Source organism: Engraulis encrasicolus, chromosome 15 (genome assembly GCF_034702125.1).
Source record: "Engraulis encrasicolus isolate BLACKSEA-1 chromosome 15, IST_EnEncr_1.0, whole genome shotgun sequence".
NCBI classification, from domain to species: Eukaryota; Metazoa; Chordata; class Actinopteri; order Clupeiformes; family Engraulidae; genus Engraulis; species Engraulis encrasicolus.
In genome coordinates, this window is record NC_085871.1 from 48,443,076 (window position 1) to 48,458,075 (window position 15,000).

At 42.9% G+C, this 15,000-nt stretch overlaps 2 protein-coding genes across 2 annotated transcripts in view; both read left to right on the forward strand.

The window, feature by feature from the left end:
• LOC134464314 (B-cell receptor CD22-like) overlaps nucleotides 1-8,619 on the forward strand; it is an 11,241-nt gene extending 2,622 nt beyond the window's left edge. The window contains exons 2-8 of the mRNA XM_063217781.1: nucleotides 2,874-3,149; nucleotides 3,427-3,690; nucleotides 3,827-3,948; nucleotides 6,324-6,465; nucleotides 7,529-7,613; nucleotides 7,936-7,987; nucleotides 8,455-8,619. Coding sequence (XP_063073851.1) covers nucleotides 2,978-3,149; nucleotides 3,427-3,690; nucleotides 3,827-3,948; nucleotides 6,324-6,465; nucleotides 7,529-7,613; nucleotides 7,936-7,987; nucleotides 8,455-8,619 — 1,002 coding nt within the window. The 5' untranslated portion in view covers nucleotides 2,874-2,977. The remainder of the gene's footprint in view (nucleotides 1-2,873; nucleotides 3,150-3,426; nucleotides 3,691-3,826; nucleotides 3,949-6,323; nucleotides 6,466-7,528; nucleotides 7,614-7,935; nucleotides 7,988-8,454) is intronic.
• A 4,899-nt stretch (nucleotides 8,620-13,518) lies between these two features.
• LOC134464315 (alpha-2-macroglobulin-like protein 1) overlaps nucleotides 13,519-15,000 on the forward strand; it is a 5,952-nt gene continuing 4,470 nt past the window's right edge. Inside the window, exons 1-2 of the mRNA XM_063217782.1 lie at nucleotides 13,519-13,831; nucleotides 13,966-14,040. Coding sequence (XP_063073852.1) covers nucleotides 13,799-13,831; nucleotides 13,966-14,040 — 108 coding nt within the window. The 5' untranslated portion in view covers nucleotides 13,519-13,798. The remainder of the gene's footprint in view (nucleotides 13,832-13,965; nucleotides 14,041-15,000) is intronic.

A 15,000-nucleotide genomic window follows, 5' to 3' on the forward strand; every position in this document is an offset into this window, starting at 1 on the left:
TGGCATCAGGTTGCCACACTGCTCTTATTAAATAATGATTAAAGACACTGAAATCATGTATGATGTCTATATCTTAGTTTATACTGTACTGTACCACAATGTGTGAGAATTATCAGCTGAGCATATATGAATAGAATCTAGTAGGAATTAATACCAAATGTTTTCCTCAATGAAGTTAAAAGATAACCATACCATCTACATCAAGTGCACAATAGAGCAAGCAATGTAACATGAGCTGTTACTGACTAGCTCACAAAGCAAGGCACAAGACGTAGCCAACAAATGCCATAAGCCAAAATTGCTATTAGCTTGCTTTCAAAGCAGGTAAACAAGCGCTATGCTGTGCCATGCTGACCAGCCAGCAGGCAGGCAGGCAAATAACTAAAGCACTCTGACAGTCCAGGTTTATATACAGGCTCAAGAGTACCATGTGACCAGATTGATTGGGAGTTTTTCAGGTGCAAGCAATTGAATCATGATATACCAGCCCTAAGTAATTAGGTTTGGCCAGACGCTGAGGGACAGATTGGTTGTGAGGGGCCTGCTTGTTACCGGCAAAGGTGTAACAAGTTCTCAAGTTATTTCTTTCACTCACCACATCTTTTGTGTGATGTTGTGTGCACATCCAAACCTTAGATCAACTCAACCAAGTTGAGTTAAATGAATGACATGGAATAAAAAAAAATAGATTGTGTACATGATTAATTCTGGAGGAAATACTGTTACTAATATGTAGACGTATATGATTTAATCGGGTGGACAGTCATCATTGCTTATGCTCTGAACAACACAGTATAAACAAAGTTGGGGGAACTTCAGGAGCATGTCTAGGGAACGAGACGTGACCAGACATACAATGTAACCATCAAGATTATGGGAACCATATGGGAACGATGAGGGAACAAACATGAAAAGCAATAAAGATACGGTGAGAGAACGGCGAGGGAATGGAATGGGAACCACACATATATCGTTCTGGGAACTTAAATTAAACTTTCCTGGCAACCCAGTGAGAACCGAAACAGAACCAAAAATGACGTATCCGAAACGTATCCAGGACCGAACCGGAACCAATGGCTGCTTGGTTTTTATTGTAACCAAAGGGAACGTTTCTAAGTGGTAGATTTTGGTTTGGTAATAACCCCAACCTTTAGAGAACCAAAAGTCAAACGTTCTCTTTACAGGTACGTTCTCTGTTACTAGGGTAGATTTATTTTGCCCTCAGCCTCCTTTGCGCTACATAATTTGACCCTTGGTGGAAAATAATTGGAGACCACTGTGATAGATTTAACACCCTGATGCAAGAATTGCTGAATGTAATTAAAAATCTCATGGAATTAGCTTTTCAAGCAAGCATTGTACAGTACATGTCATCTATATTGAATAATAATGCATGTGGGATATGATAATGCTCGATTCGTGACCTACATGTATCCTTGTAGATTGGCTGTTCATTGTGTGTGTGTGTATTTGTACATCGCTGCATTATGTTTCGGGGAAGCCACTATTGTAATAGTTAAGCCGTTGGTCTCCCCATTTATTTGCAAATAGGAAAGAATAGTTCTGAAAATAGTTTTTCTTTCATGAATATCACCTTATAGTATAGTGAAAAATGCATGAAAACCAGTCACTCTGGAAAACGGCGGCCATATTGAATCTTGGGCAAAAATTGAGGTGTCCCCAAGTTTTAATCTCTTCCAATAGGCCTTCTGCTCAGTAATCCACAAAGAAAACATTGGTAGGATAAAAGGCCTAATTTTCCACCTGGTGACCTGCCTATTAGATGGGTCCTAAGAACACCAAGGTCTTGGTGGACCCCTCTGGTCAGATACGTGAGGGGAGCAGTGTGACCTATTTTTAGGAAGAATGTGTCCATTGTGTTCTAGAGATGTGTCATTCGTGAACGAGCCGGTTCTTTTGAACGGCTCCCAGAAGTGAACGATGGGAACCGGAAACTTGGGAAACTTAACCGCTTTTTTGTTCATTTTTCATTAATTTTAAGCATGTGACCTTCACGTGAGTACTGAAATTTGGGAAAAAACATAAATGTCTGCCTTAAAGAGTGGCAGAAACATTTTTTTTTAGAAGCATAAGGATAATCAGTTGTTGCTTGGACAAAATTACCTAGAGATGGAGTGAAAATTTTACACTCGTAACACTGAATAAATAATTTGAACGGCTCTTTGAAAGGAACGAGCCACTATGATGCGGATCCCGTCAAAGAGCCATAAATCCCATCTCTAATGTGTTCTCCCTTCACGTTCATGTCCAAACTGAGTGTAATGTGATGTAATACCATGGCGTGTTTAGATGCTCCAAGGAACACCACGGTTGAGGTGACTACCCCTGGTCAGATACGTGAGGGGAGCAGTGTGACCCTGACCTGCAGCGCTGATGCCTACCCACCACCATACATGTACAGCATATACAAGGCAAAGAATGAGAAATCTACACGACTGGTGCAGATGAGAACGAAGACTTTTATCATTCTCGTTACCCGGCCTTTCGACTCTGGAGATTACTACTGTCGAGCAGAGAACACGATTGGTCAGCAGGACTCCCCGGTGGTGTCTGTCCAGGTGTCATGTGAGTTTAATTAGAGTTGACTACACGAAATTGACTGTCTAAGTTGTGTGATGATAATCATGTGTATTTGTGTATATTTGTGTATTTGATAATCATATGTACAGTATTTCATTTTTTTTCCAGATAAAATGAAAAACACAGATGAGCCAATTTTGTCATTACTTTTTGTTTTCTGTTTTGTGTGTGTGTGTGTGTATGTGTGTGTGTGTGTGTGTGTGTGTGTGCGTGCGTGCGTGCGTGCGTGCGTGCGTGCGCGCGCGCGTGTGCGTGTGCGTGTGCGTGTTTAGATGCTCCAAGGAACACCACGGTTGAGGTGACTCCCCCTGGTCAGATACGTGAGGGGAGCAGTGTGACCCTGACCTGCAGCGCTGATGCCTACCCACCACCATACATGTACAGCATATACAAGGCAAAGAATGAGAAATCTACACGACTGGTGCAGATGAGAACGAAGACTTTTATCATTCTCGCGACCCGGCTTGACGACTCTGGAGATTACTACTGTCGAGCAGAGAACACGATTGGTCAGCAGGACTCCCCGGTGGTGTCTGTCCAGGTGTCATGTGAGTTTAATTAGAGTTGACTACACGAAATTGACTGTCTAAGTTGTGTGATGATAATCATGTGTATTTGTGTATATTTGTGTATTTGATAATCATATGTACAGTATTTCATTTTTTTTCCAGATAAAATGAAAAACACAGATGAGCCAATTTTGTCATTACTTTTTGTTTTCTGTTTTGTGTGTGTGTGTAAGTGTGTGTGTGTGTGTGTGTGTGCGTGACTCTGTGTGTGTGTGTGTGTGCGCGCGCGCGTGTGCGTGCGTGCGTGCGTGTTTAGATGCTCCAAGGAACACCACGGTTCTGGTGACTCCCCCTGGTCAGATACGTGAGGGGAGCAGTGTAACCCTGACCTGCAGCACTGATGCCTACCCACCACCATACACCTACAGCTGGTACAAGGCAGGGGCAATGATTCCACAAGAGGACAGAGAGAATCTCACCTTCAGCAATATCCAGCCTGAGAACCATGGGCAGTACTACTGTCAAGCTGTGAACGCTATTGGTCAGCAGGACTCCCCTTCTGTATCTGTTGAGGTTTTATGTGAGTTTAATAATAAGAGTTAATTACAGTGCTTGACTGATCTTTTTTTTTGTAAAAATGTGTTTAAATTTATTTTTCGCACTAAGTGGGATTTTTGTCATGATTATTAATTCTTTTTTTTCTTTTGTACTCCCAGATAAACCAGTGAAGACAGCCATTTTGAATGCACCCAGGGGGGTGATTCACAAAGGGGTCTCAGTGTCTCTAACCTGCAGCAGTGATGCCAACCCACCTGTGGAGAACTATGCCTGGTTTAAGGTGAATGATAGGGATGCACCGATACACATTTTTTCACTTCAGATCCGATCCCGGTATCTAAATTTGGATATCTGCCGATATCGATACTACCCTAGTAACAGAGAACATAAAGAGAACGTTTGACTTTTGGTTCTCTAAAGGTTGGGGTTATTACCAAACCAAAATCTACCACTTTGGTTACAGTAAAAACCAAGCAGCCATTGGTTCCGGTTCGGTTCTGGATACGTTTCGGATACGTCATTTTTGGTTCTGTTTCGGTTGTCACTGGGTTGCCAGGAAAGTTTAATTTAAGTTCCCAGAACGATATATGTGTGGTTCCTATTCCATTCCCTCACCGTTCTCTCACTGTACCTTTATTGCTTTTCATGTTTGTTCCCTCATTGTTCCCATATGGTTCCCATAACCTTGATGGTCACATTATAGGTCTGGTCACGTCTGGTTCCCTAGACGTGCTCCTGATGTTCCCCCAACTTTGTTTATACTGTGTTGTTCAGAGCATAAGCAATGATGACTGTCCACCCGATTAAATCATGTACATCTACATAATAGTAACAGTATTTCCTCCAGGTTTAATCATGTACACAATCTATTTTTTTATTCCATTTCATTCATTTAACTCAACTTGGTTGGGTTGATTTAAGGTTTGGCTGTGCACACAACATCACACAAAATATGTGGCGAGTGAAAGAAATAACTTGAGAACTTGTTACACCTTTGCCGGTAACAAGCAGGCCCCTCACAACCAATCTGTCCATCAGCCCCTGGTCAAACCTAATTACTTAGGGCTGGTATATCATGACTCAATTGCTTGCACCTGAAAAACTCCTAATCAATCTGGTCACATGGTACTCTTGAGCCTGTATATAAACCTGGACTGTCAGAGTGCTTTAGTTATTTGCCTGCCTGCCTGCCTGCTGGCTGGTCAGCATGGCACAGCATAGCGCTTGTTTACCTGCATTGCCAGCAAGCTAATAGCGCTTTTGGCTTATGGCATTTGTTAGCTACATCTTGTGCCTTGCTTTGTGAGCTAGTCAGTAACAGCACATGTTACATTGCTTGCTCCATTGTCCACTTGATGTAGATGGTATGGTTATTTGGTATTAATCCCCACTAGATTATGTTCATGCATGCTCAGCTGATATTTCTCTCCCATTGTGGAACAGTATGGCATAGACTAATAGATAGAGTATAAATCATACATGTTTTCAGCAACTTTATACATTATCTTCAGATAGCAGTGTGGCAAGCTGATGCCGGGCACAGGGTGTTTCAGTCATGGTGGACGATGGGAGGTGCTTAATTACCATGATCAGGGTATCTCAACTATGGTGAGAGATAGTGAGGCAGGACCAAAGCACATTCACAATAAGAAACAAGGTTGTGGGAACATCAGGAGCATGTCTAAGGAACCAAATATGCAACCAACAAGGTTAAGGGAACCATATGGGAACGGCAAGGGAACAAACATGACATGAACAGGAATAAAGTGACGGTGAGAGAACAATAAGGGAACGGAATGGGAACTACACATATAACATTCTAGGAACGAAAATTAAACTTTCCTGCCAACCAAGTGAGAATGGAAAAATAACCAAAAATGACTCTCTGGGGACGTACCCAGAACTAAACTGGAACCAAGGGCTTGTGTTCCAGGAACCTTCGTAGAACTAAAAATTGTTAGTAGGGTACTCCGATCCAATCCCAAAACCACATGTATGCATAGGTTTCAACTTGAGACTGGCCCAAGTAGACTATTTGGTCAGAAAAGGAAGTCAGAAGAACAAGAAGCCAATTAATAAGTAAAAATTAACAAGTAAAAAACGAAAAATCCATTCCTGAAAACTAATATGCAAGATTTCAAAATTAACATTACTAGAGATGCACCGGATCCTGATTTTTAGGATCCTGCCGGATACCGGATCCACTGCTTAAGATCCTGCCGGATACGGAACCGGATACCGGATCCTACGAAAGGGTTGAAACACATAGCCTACTCGCACACGTGGGCCCTTTTTATTACGTTGGCTCAAACTATTTTTTAGACTCATTGGCTTACTGCCACACTGCCTGCACTGGCTGCTTCCAAAGGGCTTTCACTCCATGCAGCAGTTGGGGTCGTGAAAGACTGACTGAAAAACCTAGGCTAGAGATGCACCAGATCCTGATTTTTAGGTAACTGCCGGATACCGGATCCACTGCTTAAGATCCCGCCGGATCCGGATCCTGTGAAAAAACCCTATTATCCTGCCGGATCCGGAACCAGATCTTGGATCCTGTGCATCTCTAAACATTACCAAAAGTTCTGATACTTGTGGAAAATTCTGATCTCTGAATTATGTTGATATCTGAACCCGATACCGATATCCCATCCCTAGAATGAGTCCTCCTCTCCAGTAGGATCAGGACAGCAGTTCACCATCTCCAACATCAGCTCTGAGGATGCAGGACAGTACTACTGTGAGGCCAGGAATACACATGGGGCCGGGAACTCGCCCCCGGTATCCATCACAGTTGAAGGTATAATAGGGTCAAAGACGTCCAACATGTCCTTCAGTGCAACGGATACTTTTGCTAACTGTAAATGCAAAAAAAGAGATATTTTTAAAAAATATTTTTTTGGCTTGGCGTTCATGCATTCACTTTTCAAAAAATTGTTTTGAAATGTCATGTTTTTCACAGTTACAGTAAGCAAAAGCATCTGTTAGCACTGAAGGACAGTGTCATGTTGGACGTCTTTGACCCATTAGCAGTACATCTCTATTTTGTTCAGTGAAGGTTTTGGAGAGTGTACATCTAAAGCCATTTTGCAAGTGTAAACGCACGAATACACCGGCTGCGACATCAGCGAGGCAAGCAACGGAAGTAATTGACTTTGTATTGAGTCGTGCGACAAAAGCTATTCGGGCGTCTAGAGGCGATTCGCGTGACGAGAGCGACAGTTTGTAGTTGAACTCCTGGAAATATTATGCAAATTAGCTATGGCGCGGTTCGGCAACAGTCGCCACAGCCAATGGGAATGTTGGAATGCTTGCATTCTGCTTCGGACATACTCTAGTAGTCCCTTCAACCACTCGTATCGCTCTTGCTGCGCAGAAGTGATTCTCTGTCACTTGAATTTTGTCGCGGCCGGTCTATTCGCCCGGTTAGACTTTGTCTTCCTCCCCCACCTGTGAAGGTCTCACTTGTGATTCATATAAATGTTTTGTTAAAGGTACTACACTGTGCAGGAAATGGTCAAAAAAGGTACTGCAACTATGCTGCTCTTTGAAACGCTGTCACCTATTGCCAAAATGACCTTTTCATGAAAGTTTACTAAGTAATAAACTAACATTTTGTATTATGGCCCAAGTACAGTCATTTTTGCAGCTAAAAATGGCTATTTCTGGAAATTTAAAATGGCGGACCATGGAGAAGACCGCCCTTTTCATGTATGAAAAGTGCAATTTTCCCAGTCATAATGAATACTTAGAATTTGATGGTGGTAAGTATTCATGAAAAAGATATCATTTGTGAATGGGCAGCATGAATTGTGGAAATAAACAACTAAAAATCTCACACAGTGTCCCTTTAACTCCTTTAGCGGAGCAGAGCCATGTAATGTTTGCAGTGGTGGCTGCCGCAGTGTGTGGAGTGCTATGTCTACTCTGTGTGACTCTCTTCGTCAGGTGAGACAAATTCACTTACCACACTGCACGAAAAGAGGGATTTCAGGATGAATGGGTCACCTTAAATTGCAGACTGGCCGACCTGATCACTGGCATTTACATATTAAAGGCTCTCCTAAGTAGGGGAGGGGAGGGGGGCATGGGGGAGCCGCAAATGCTGGGGCTTTTGTGGTCAGTTTGTGGCAATTTAAGGTGAGCCATTCATCCAGAAATCCTGCTTTTCATGCAGTGCCAGCAATAAGAATAATGTAAGAAATACACATTTGGTGGAAAACAGAACAGCACAATCAACAATTACAATGTATTTTTCATGTGTTTTTAGTTGCTGTGTTAAACGCAGGAAAGAAGGCAGAATGCAATCAGGACAAGATCCGGTGAGAAATACAGTGTTAATTAGCCTGATAAACCAGACTAAATGTGAGATTTAATGTGTAATTTAGTCTTGCCCCGATGAATGACACATCAGAAGATTGTTGATAAAAAACAACCCGTTTGGTCAACGCTTTGTCATCACACTGATAACTGGTATCCCAGTCTGTGTAGTTTCATTTTGACTGTATCCCAGTCTGCGTAGTTTCATTTTGACTGTATCCCAGTCTGTGTAGTTTCATTTTGACTGTATCCCAGTCTGTGTAGTTTCATTGTGACTGGATCAACACATTGAGCCCAGATGTTTGAGTCTGGCAGCATCCAATGTGGCTGTAGTAGCTTTTGAAGTTTAACCACATATTTCTTTTTTTAAAGTTTTGGCCTTATTTGCTAAAAAATAAATACATTTCATTTCATGTCCCTAATGACTTGGAGAAGTTTCATAGTCCTGTCTTTTTGCCTATCTATGTAGGTGCGCCTTCTCGCCTTCACTGTTTTGCAGACAGGAAGTGGACAACTTGATGTGATCAACTTGAACTCCAACACCACCCAACCTGACCTAGTCTACCAGAACCCTGGCACTATCCAACCTCATGCAGTCATACCAGAGCCTGAACCCCAAAACCATTCAACCTGATGCAGTCATCACACCAGAGCCTGAACCCCAACAACACCCAACCTGATGCAGTCTACCAGAGACTAAACCCCAACATCATTCAACCTGAGGCAGTCTACCAGAACCCTGGCACCATCCAACCTGATGCAGTCATCACACCAGAGCCTGAACCCCAACATCATTCAACCTGATGCAGTCTACCAGAGACTGAACCCTGACACTAGCCAACTTGATGCAGTCTACCAGAGACTAAACCCCAACACCATTCAACCTGATGCAATCTACCAGCAGTGTTGCCAGATTGGGAGGATGCCCGCCCAATTGAGCTACTTGGGATGAGTGTCTGCAGGGAAAAATCAGAAAAATGGGCAATTTGGCGGGGTTTTTTTAGCCGTTTTGTTGAATTTGGGCGGAATTTAGCGCATTTTTGCGGTATTTGAGAAGCATTTGGGCGGGATTTGGTCAGACATACCAGAGACTGAACCCGAACATCATTCAACCTGATGCAGTCTACCAGAGACTGAACCCTGACACTATCCAACCTGATGCAGTCTACCAGAGACTAAACCCCAAAACCATTCAACCTGATGCAGTCTACCAGAAGCCTGAACCCCAACACCATTCAACCTGATGCAGTCATACCAGAGACTAAACCCCAACACCATTCAACCTGATGCAATCTACCAGCAGTGTTGCCAGATTGGGAGGATGCCCGCCCAATTGGGCTACTTGGCATGAGCGTCTGCGGGGAAAAATCGGAAAAATGGGCAATTTCGCGTTTTTTTCAGCCGTTTTGGGCCCATAGAAGTCAATGTAATTTGTTGAATCTGGGCGGAATTTAGTGCATTTTGAGAAGCTTTTGGGTGGGATTTGGTCAGACACATCTGGCAACACTGTCTACCAGAGACTGAACCCCAACAACACCCAACCTGATGCAGTCTACCAGAAGCCTGAACACCAACCTGATGCAGTCTACCAGAAGCCTGAACCCCAACATCACCCAACCTGATGCAGTCTACCAGAGACTGAACCCTGACAACACCCAACCTCATGCAGTCATACCAGAGCCTAAACCCCAACACCATTCAACCTGACCCAGTCATACCAGAAGCCTGAACCCCAACAGCACCCAACCTCATGCAGTCATACCAGAAGCCTGAACCCCAACATCATTCAACCTGATGCAGTCTACCAGAGACTAAACCCCAACACCATTCAACCTGACCCAGTCATACCAGAAGCCTGAACCCCAACAGCACCCAACCTCATGCAGTCATACCAGAGCCTAAACCCCAACATCATTCAACCTGAAGCAGTCTATCAGAGGCCTGAACCCCAACATCACCCAACCTCATGCAGTCTACCAGAGACTAAACCCCAACATCATTCAACCTGATGCAGTCTACCAGAGACTAAACCCCAAAACCATTCAACCTAACCCAGTCTACCAGAGCCTGAACCCCAACAGCACCCAACCTCATGCAGTCATACCAGAGACTAAACCCCAAAACCATTCAACCTGACCCAGTCATACCAGAGACTGAACCCCAACCTGATGCAGTCTACCAGAGACTGAACCCCAACCTGATGCAGTCTACCAGCAGTGTTGCCAGATTGGGAGGATGCCCGCTGTAATGTCTAGCCCTTTTGAGTAGGCCTTAAGGATGTTGGGAGTTGTGGGATAGGATGATAAAAGTAGAGCTACGGGGCGGGAGCGGGATCAGTGTTTGGGCAACGCTATGTTTGTGAACATGCCATGCACTTTATGCCTGTGAAATAAACTATGCCGAACCTGCACGGCTAAAGAGAGAAGCTGACTCGAGTGTGGATATTACACCCGCCCAATTGGGCTACTTGGGATGGCGTCTGCGGGTAAAAATCTGAGAAATTGGCCATTTGGCGTTTTTTTTTTTTCAGCCGTTTTGGGCCCATAGAAGTCAATGTCATCTGTTGAATTTGGGCGGAATTTAGCGCATTTTGGTGGTTTTTCATAAGCTTTTGGGCGGTCTACCAGAGCCTGAACCCCAACACCATTCAACCTGATGCAGTCTACCAGCAGTGTTGCCAGATTGGGAGGATGCCCGCCAAATTGGACTACTTGGGATGAGCGTCTGCGGGTAAAAACGGGAAACATGCTGCATCATGTTTCTGCCCTTCATCGTCATATCGCAGGGAAACTGGCCTAGCAACTTTTCCGACAGGAATACTTTTGCCTTTTTGGCTAAGAGCGGTGGCTCAGTGTTTGGCACATTCTCCGGTTCATTCACTAAACACGATGGCGTTGGCTCCGTGTCAGAGCATTGGCTCGGACCTTCAGATTGTTCGGTTGGTTTTAACTTCACGTAAAGTTATCCAAAGTTCTTATCATTCGGACTCACCAGACGTTAGATCTAGCACTAGCTCCGCTATGTTGTCTTGGCTAATTGTTTATCTTTTACTAGCATACTGGTAACTGACAGGTAGAGTAGACAGGCACGTGCATGCTCATATGGGTTTCTCTGCGCTCACACACACACTGGGCCACGACCAACCAGATGAAGGCTCCGCCCTAACTTAATTCTGATTTGTTTAAACCTCGATATGGGGCGCATACAGAACCCAAGTAGACTTTCAGAGTTGCATGTCCCCCCCCCCAAAAGGCTGGTCGCACCGGTGCGACCTCCGATTTCTTTTAGTCGCACTGTGGAAAAATTCAGATTAAAATTAAGACAAATTGGTCGCACTCTAGAGCCCTGAACAGACATTTATGTTTACAGACAGTATCAAGAGGCGTACACAGAATTAAATAGAAATAATTTTCAGTATTATGTTTTCTGTATGTATTACGTTTTATGTAGTATTTGAATTAATGAGAATAGGAATGCACGAACTTCATTGAGTTGTGAAACTGGGTGCACAGAAAAAATAGTGTGGCACGGCCCATGTTAGGGGGGCCTTGGTTGGAATCTACCGGTATTTAGGGGGCCTTGTCATGGCAAAGTTTGGGAACCCCTGTGTTAGCCAATACTCAGTACATACAGTGGTGCTCATATGTTTACATACCCCAGCAGAATATACGCTTTCTTGGCGATTTCTCACAAAATATGAAGGATTACACAAAACCTTTTTTTTCACTCATTGCTAGTGACTGGCTTAAGATATTTATTCGCAATCTTCTGTGTTTACTCTTTCATTAGCATGATCACAACCCAAACTACCCAAATGACCCTGTTCAAAAGTTTACATACCCTAGTTTGTGATGCTAAATATGGCCCTGTTTAGCATTAAATAGATCTAGCGATGCCATATTTAGATACTACAATGTTGATTTATCGCTTCAATTCTCAATATATGTGTACATAAGTGTCAGGATAAAGAACATTATAAGGTAGTAGCTTGGGTGGTAGCTATGTTTGTTTTCAGGTACCCTGTTGAGGGGGAGATGGTGCACAGCATTTTGGGTACAAAGGCAGCACAAGTCAGCATCGGATGCTCTCCTCAAATATCACTGTTACGCCTACAATTGCAGTGAAAGGCCAAGGGAGGAAATAAAGCAATTTTTCATTTCGGCTCGCACTTGGTGACTCAATGTCCAGCAGGCTTGTACGAAATTCCGAATTGGATGAATTTGAATTCAAAGTAATGCCATAATATGAACACTAGGTGGTGGTGTTCTATGTACTCTCAATGGGTGGTGTAGCTTAAATTCAAAGAAATTCAAGGTAATGACACCACCAAGTGTTCATATTATGGCATTACTTTGAATTCAAATTCGTTCAATTCGGAATTTCGTACAAGCCTGATGTCCAGTTAGCTCACTGGTAGGACAGCTGCCTTCCCCGTTTCGAATCGACCCGAAATCCTCATTCCCTACTCGGAGCTTGGGAACACACAGCTGTTGTCTTTACAGTTCATGCTTAGCAGTCATGGGTGAGCGGTTAGGGCGTCAGACTTGCATCCCAGAGGTTGCCGGTTCGACTCCCGACCCGCCAGGTTGGTGGGGGGAGTAATCAACCAGTGCTCTCCCCCATCCTCCTCCATGACTGAGGTACCCTGAGCATGGTACCGTCCCACCGCACCGTTGTGTGCTGTGGAGTGCTGTGTCACAATGACAATGGGAGTTGGAGTTTCCCAATGGGCTTTCACTTTTTTCACTTTAGATAGGTGACCAACCAAACACCGCCACTTGACAAGTATTGTGAAAAATACAAAGATGTGTTGAATATGAATGAATATGAATATGTCACCTTAACTCAATTGCTTTAGTTGCTACCAAAGTAAAGCATTTGCGTGTCACCATTGTCAAAAATCGAATCAAGTAAATTGAATTAAGTAAATCCAACAAACTTAATTAAAAACAGAATTATGAAAATATGCATCATGACATCTAACTTCCGCCTCTCCCCTCTCCTCCCCTCCCTCCAGGCTCACTGCATTTGTGTTGCGCTCCTTTGGCAAAGCCAAGTCCTTCATCTTTATCGGCCCAAAAGTTATCTCTCAAGCCAGCGATTGGCTGGAAGCCAGACAACGGGGCATATCGTATCGGCATGGGCCGTATCCCAGGCATGGTTTTCTCAAGAAGGTAACTGTGTTTGGTTATTCACAAAATAATTAACAAACAGTACCCATAGATGTAGATTATGATGTTTTTTGTTTACTTTTACTTTAAAAAAAAAAGTTTCATAGTGACAGTCAATAGGCCTTCTCTTCATAATGTTTATTAGAACACAATTAAAATCAGGCCACCCTTAATGCTTTTTGTCACTTCAGAAGATTCTGAACAACTCAAACTATGTTGCAGTCATGCCCTTCATGCCCCTATTCCCCAATAATAATAATACATGAAGAGTTCAGATGCAAACACCCCTAAGTGCCTTTTCAGAAACATGTCATAATTCATTTTTATGTAATACAAATCTATCAAAATTGCTATTTTTTGTAATTATTATTTAATTAATTTAAATATTTATATGTATTATCAAGTACATGAATGTAAACCAAACCAACAAAGGGGTTCCCTAACAATATAGAAGTGCAGGTCTTCAGAAATGGAGTTAGGGGGTTTTGCATCTGAACTCTTCATATATTTTTTTCAAATTGTGATATAAAGTCAAAATAATTTTTTGGGGGGGGAATCAAAATCTAACCTTTTTCTTATATCGCCCAGTCCTACGTATATAACGGCGAGCCCTACTTGCCGCGACCAGAAGGTGCCTACCCCATGCTGGGTAATCTTTTCAACAACAGAATGAAGGTATTACGTCTGTGTTGGACTTCACAATAATACATAATGAACAAACTGGACCCATATTTGCCTGACCCATACTTGTCATATTCAAAGTTGTTGTTTTTTTTGTTTTGTTTGTTGTTATTTGTTGTTTGTTGCAGGGGGGAGTAAATGATGATGTGACGATAACGGCCTACATCGCTGCTGCCCTGCTCGAACTGGAAATGCCAGTTAAGGTACGGTACATTACCATGTTAGATGGCGGTGAAGGTACAAAAAATTACAGTAGTAAGGTACAGTATATTACCGTGTTAGATGGCAGTGAAGGTACAGTAAATTACAGTGGTAAGGTACAGTATATTACCGTGTTAGATGGCGGTGAAGGTACAGTAAATTACAGTGGTAAGGTACAGTAAATTACTGTGTTAGATGGCGATGAAGGTAGTGTAAATTACAGTGGTAAGGTACAGTATATTACCATGTTAGATGGCAGTGAAGGTACAAAAAATTACAGTAGTAAGGTACAGTATATTACCGTGTTAGATGGCAGTGAAGGTACAGTAAATTACAGTAGTAAGGTACAGTATATTACCGTGTTAGATGGCAGTGAAGGTACAGTAAATTACAGTGGTAAGGTACAGTATATTACCGTGTTAGATGGCGGTGAAGGTACAGTAAATTACAGTGGTAAGGTACAGTATATTACCATGTTAGATGGCAGTGAAGGTAGAGTAAATTACAGTAGTAAGGTACAGTAAATTACCGTGTTAGATGGCGGTGAAGGTACAGTAAATTACAGTGGTAAGGTACAGTATATTACCGTGTTAGATGGCGGTGAAGGTACAGTATATTACAGTGGTAAGGTACAGTATATTACCGTGTTAGATGGCGGTGAAGGTACAGTATATTACCGTGTTAGATGGCGGTGAAGGTACCGTACTGCACTGTGTTTACAGTAGATGCCAGTCAATGTAGATTACAGTGTTCAATGGCAGTTATAGTTGATTACAATGTTAGAGGCCAGTCAATGTACAGTGCTGTGTTTAGATGGCAGTCAAGGTACAGCACTGTTCAGTGTTTAGATGCCAGGCAAGGCATTACTGTGTTAGATGCCAGTCAAGGTATGACAGGGTTAAGCCCGATTCGGACGGGACTTTTATTACCTATGGACCCCAAGTAATTCGGAATAATTACGG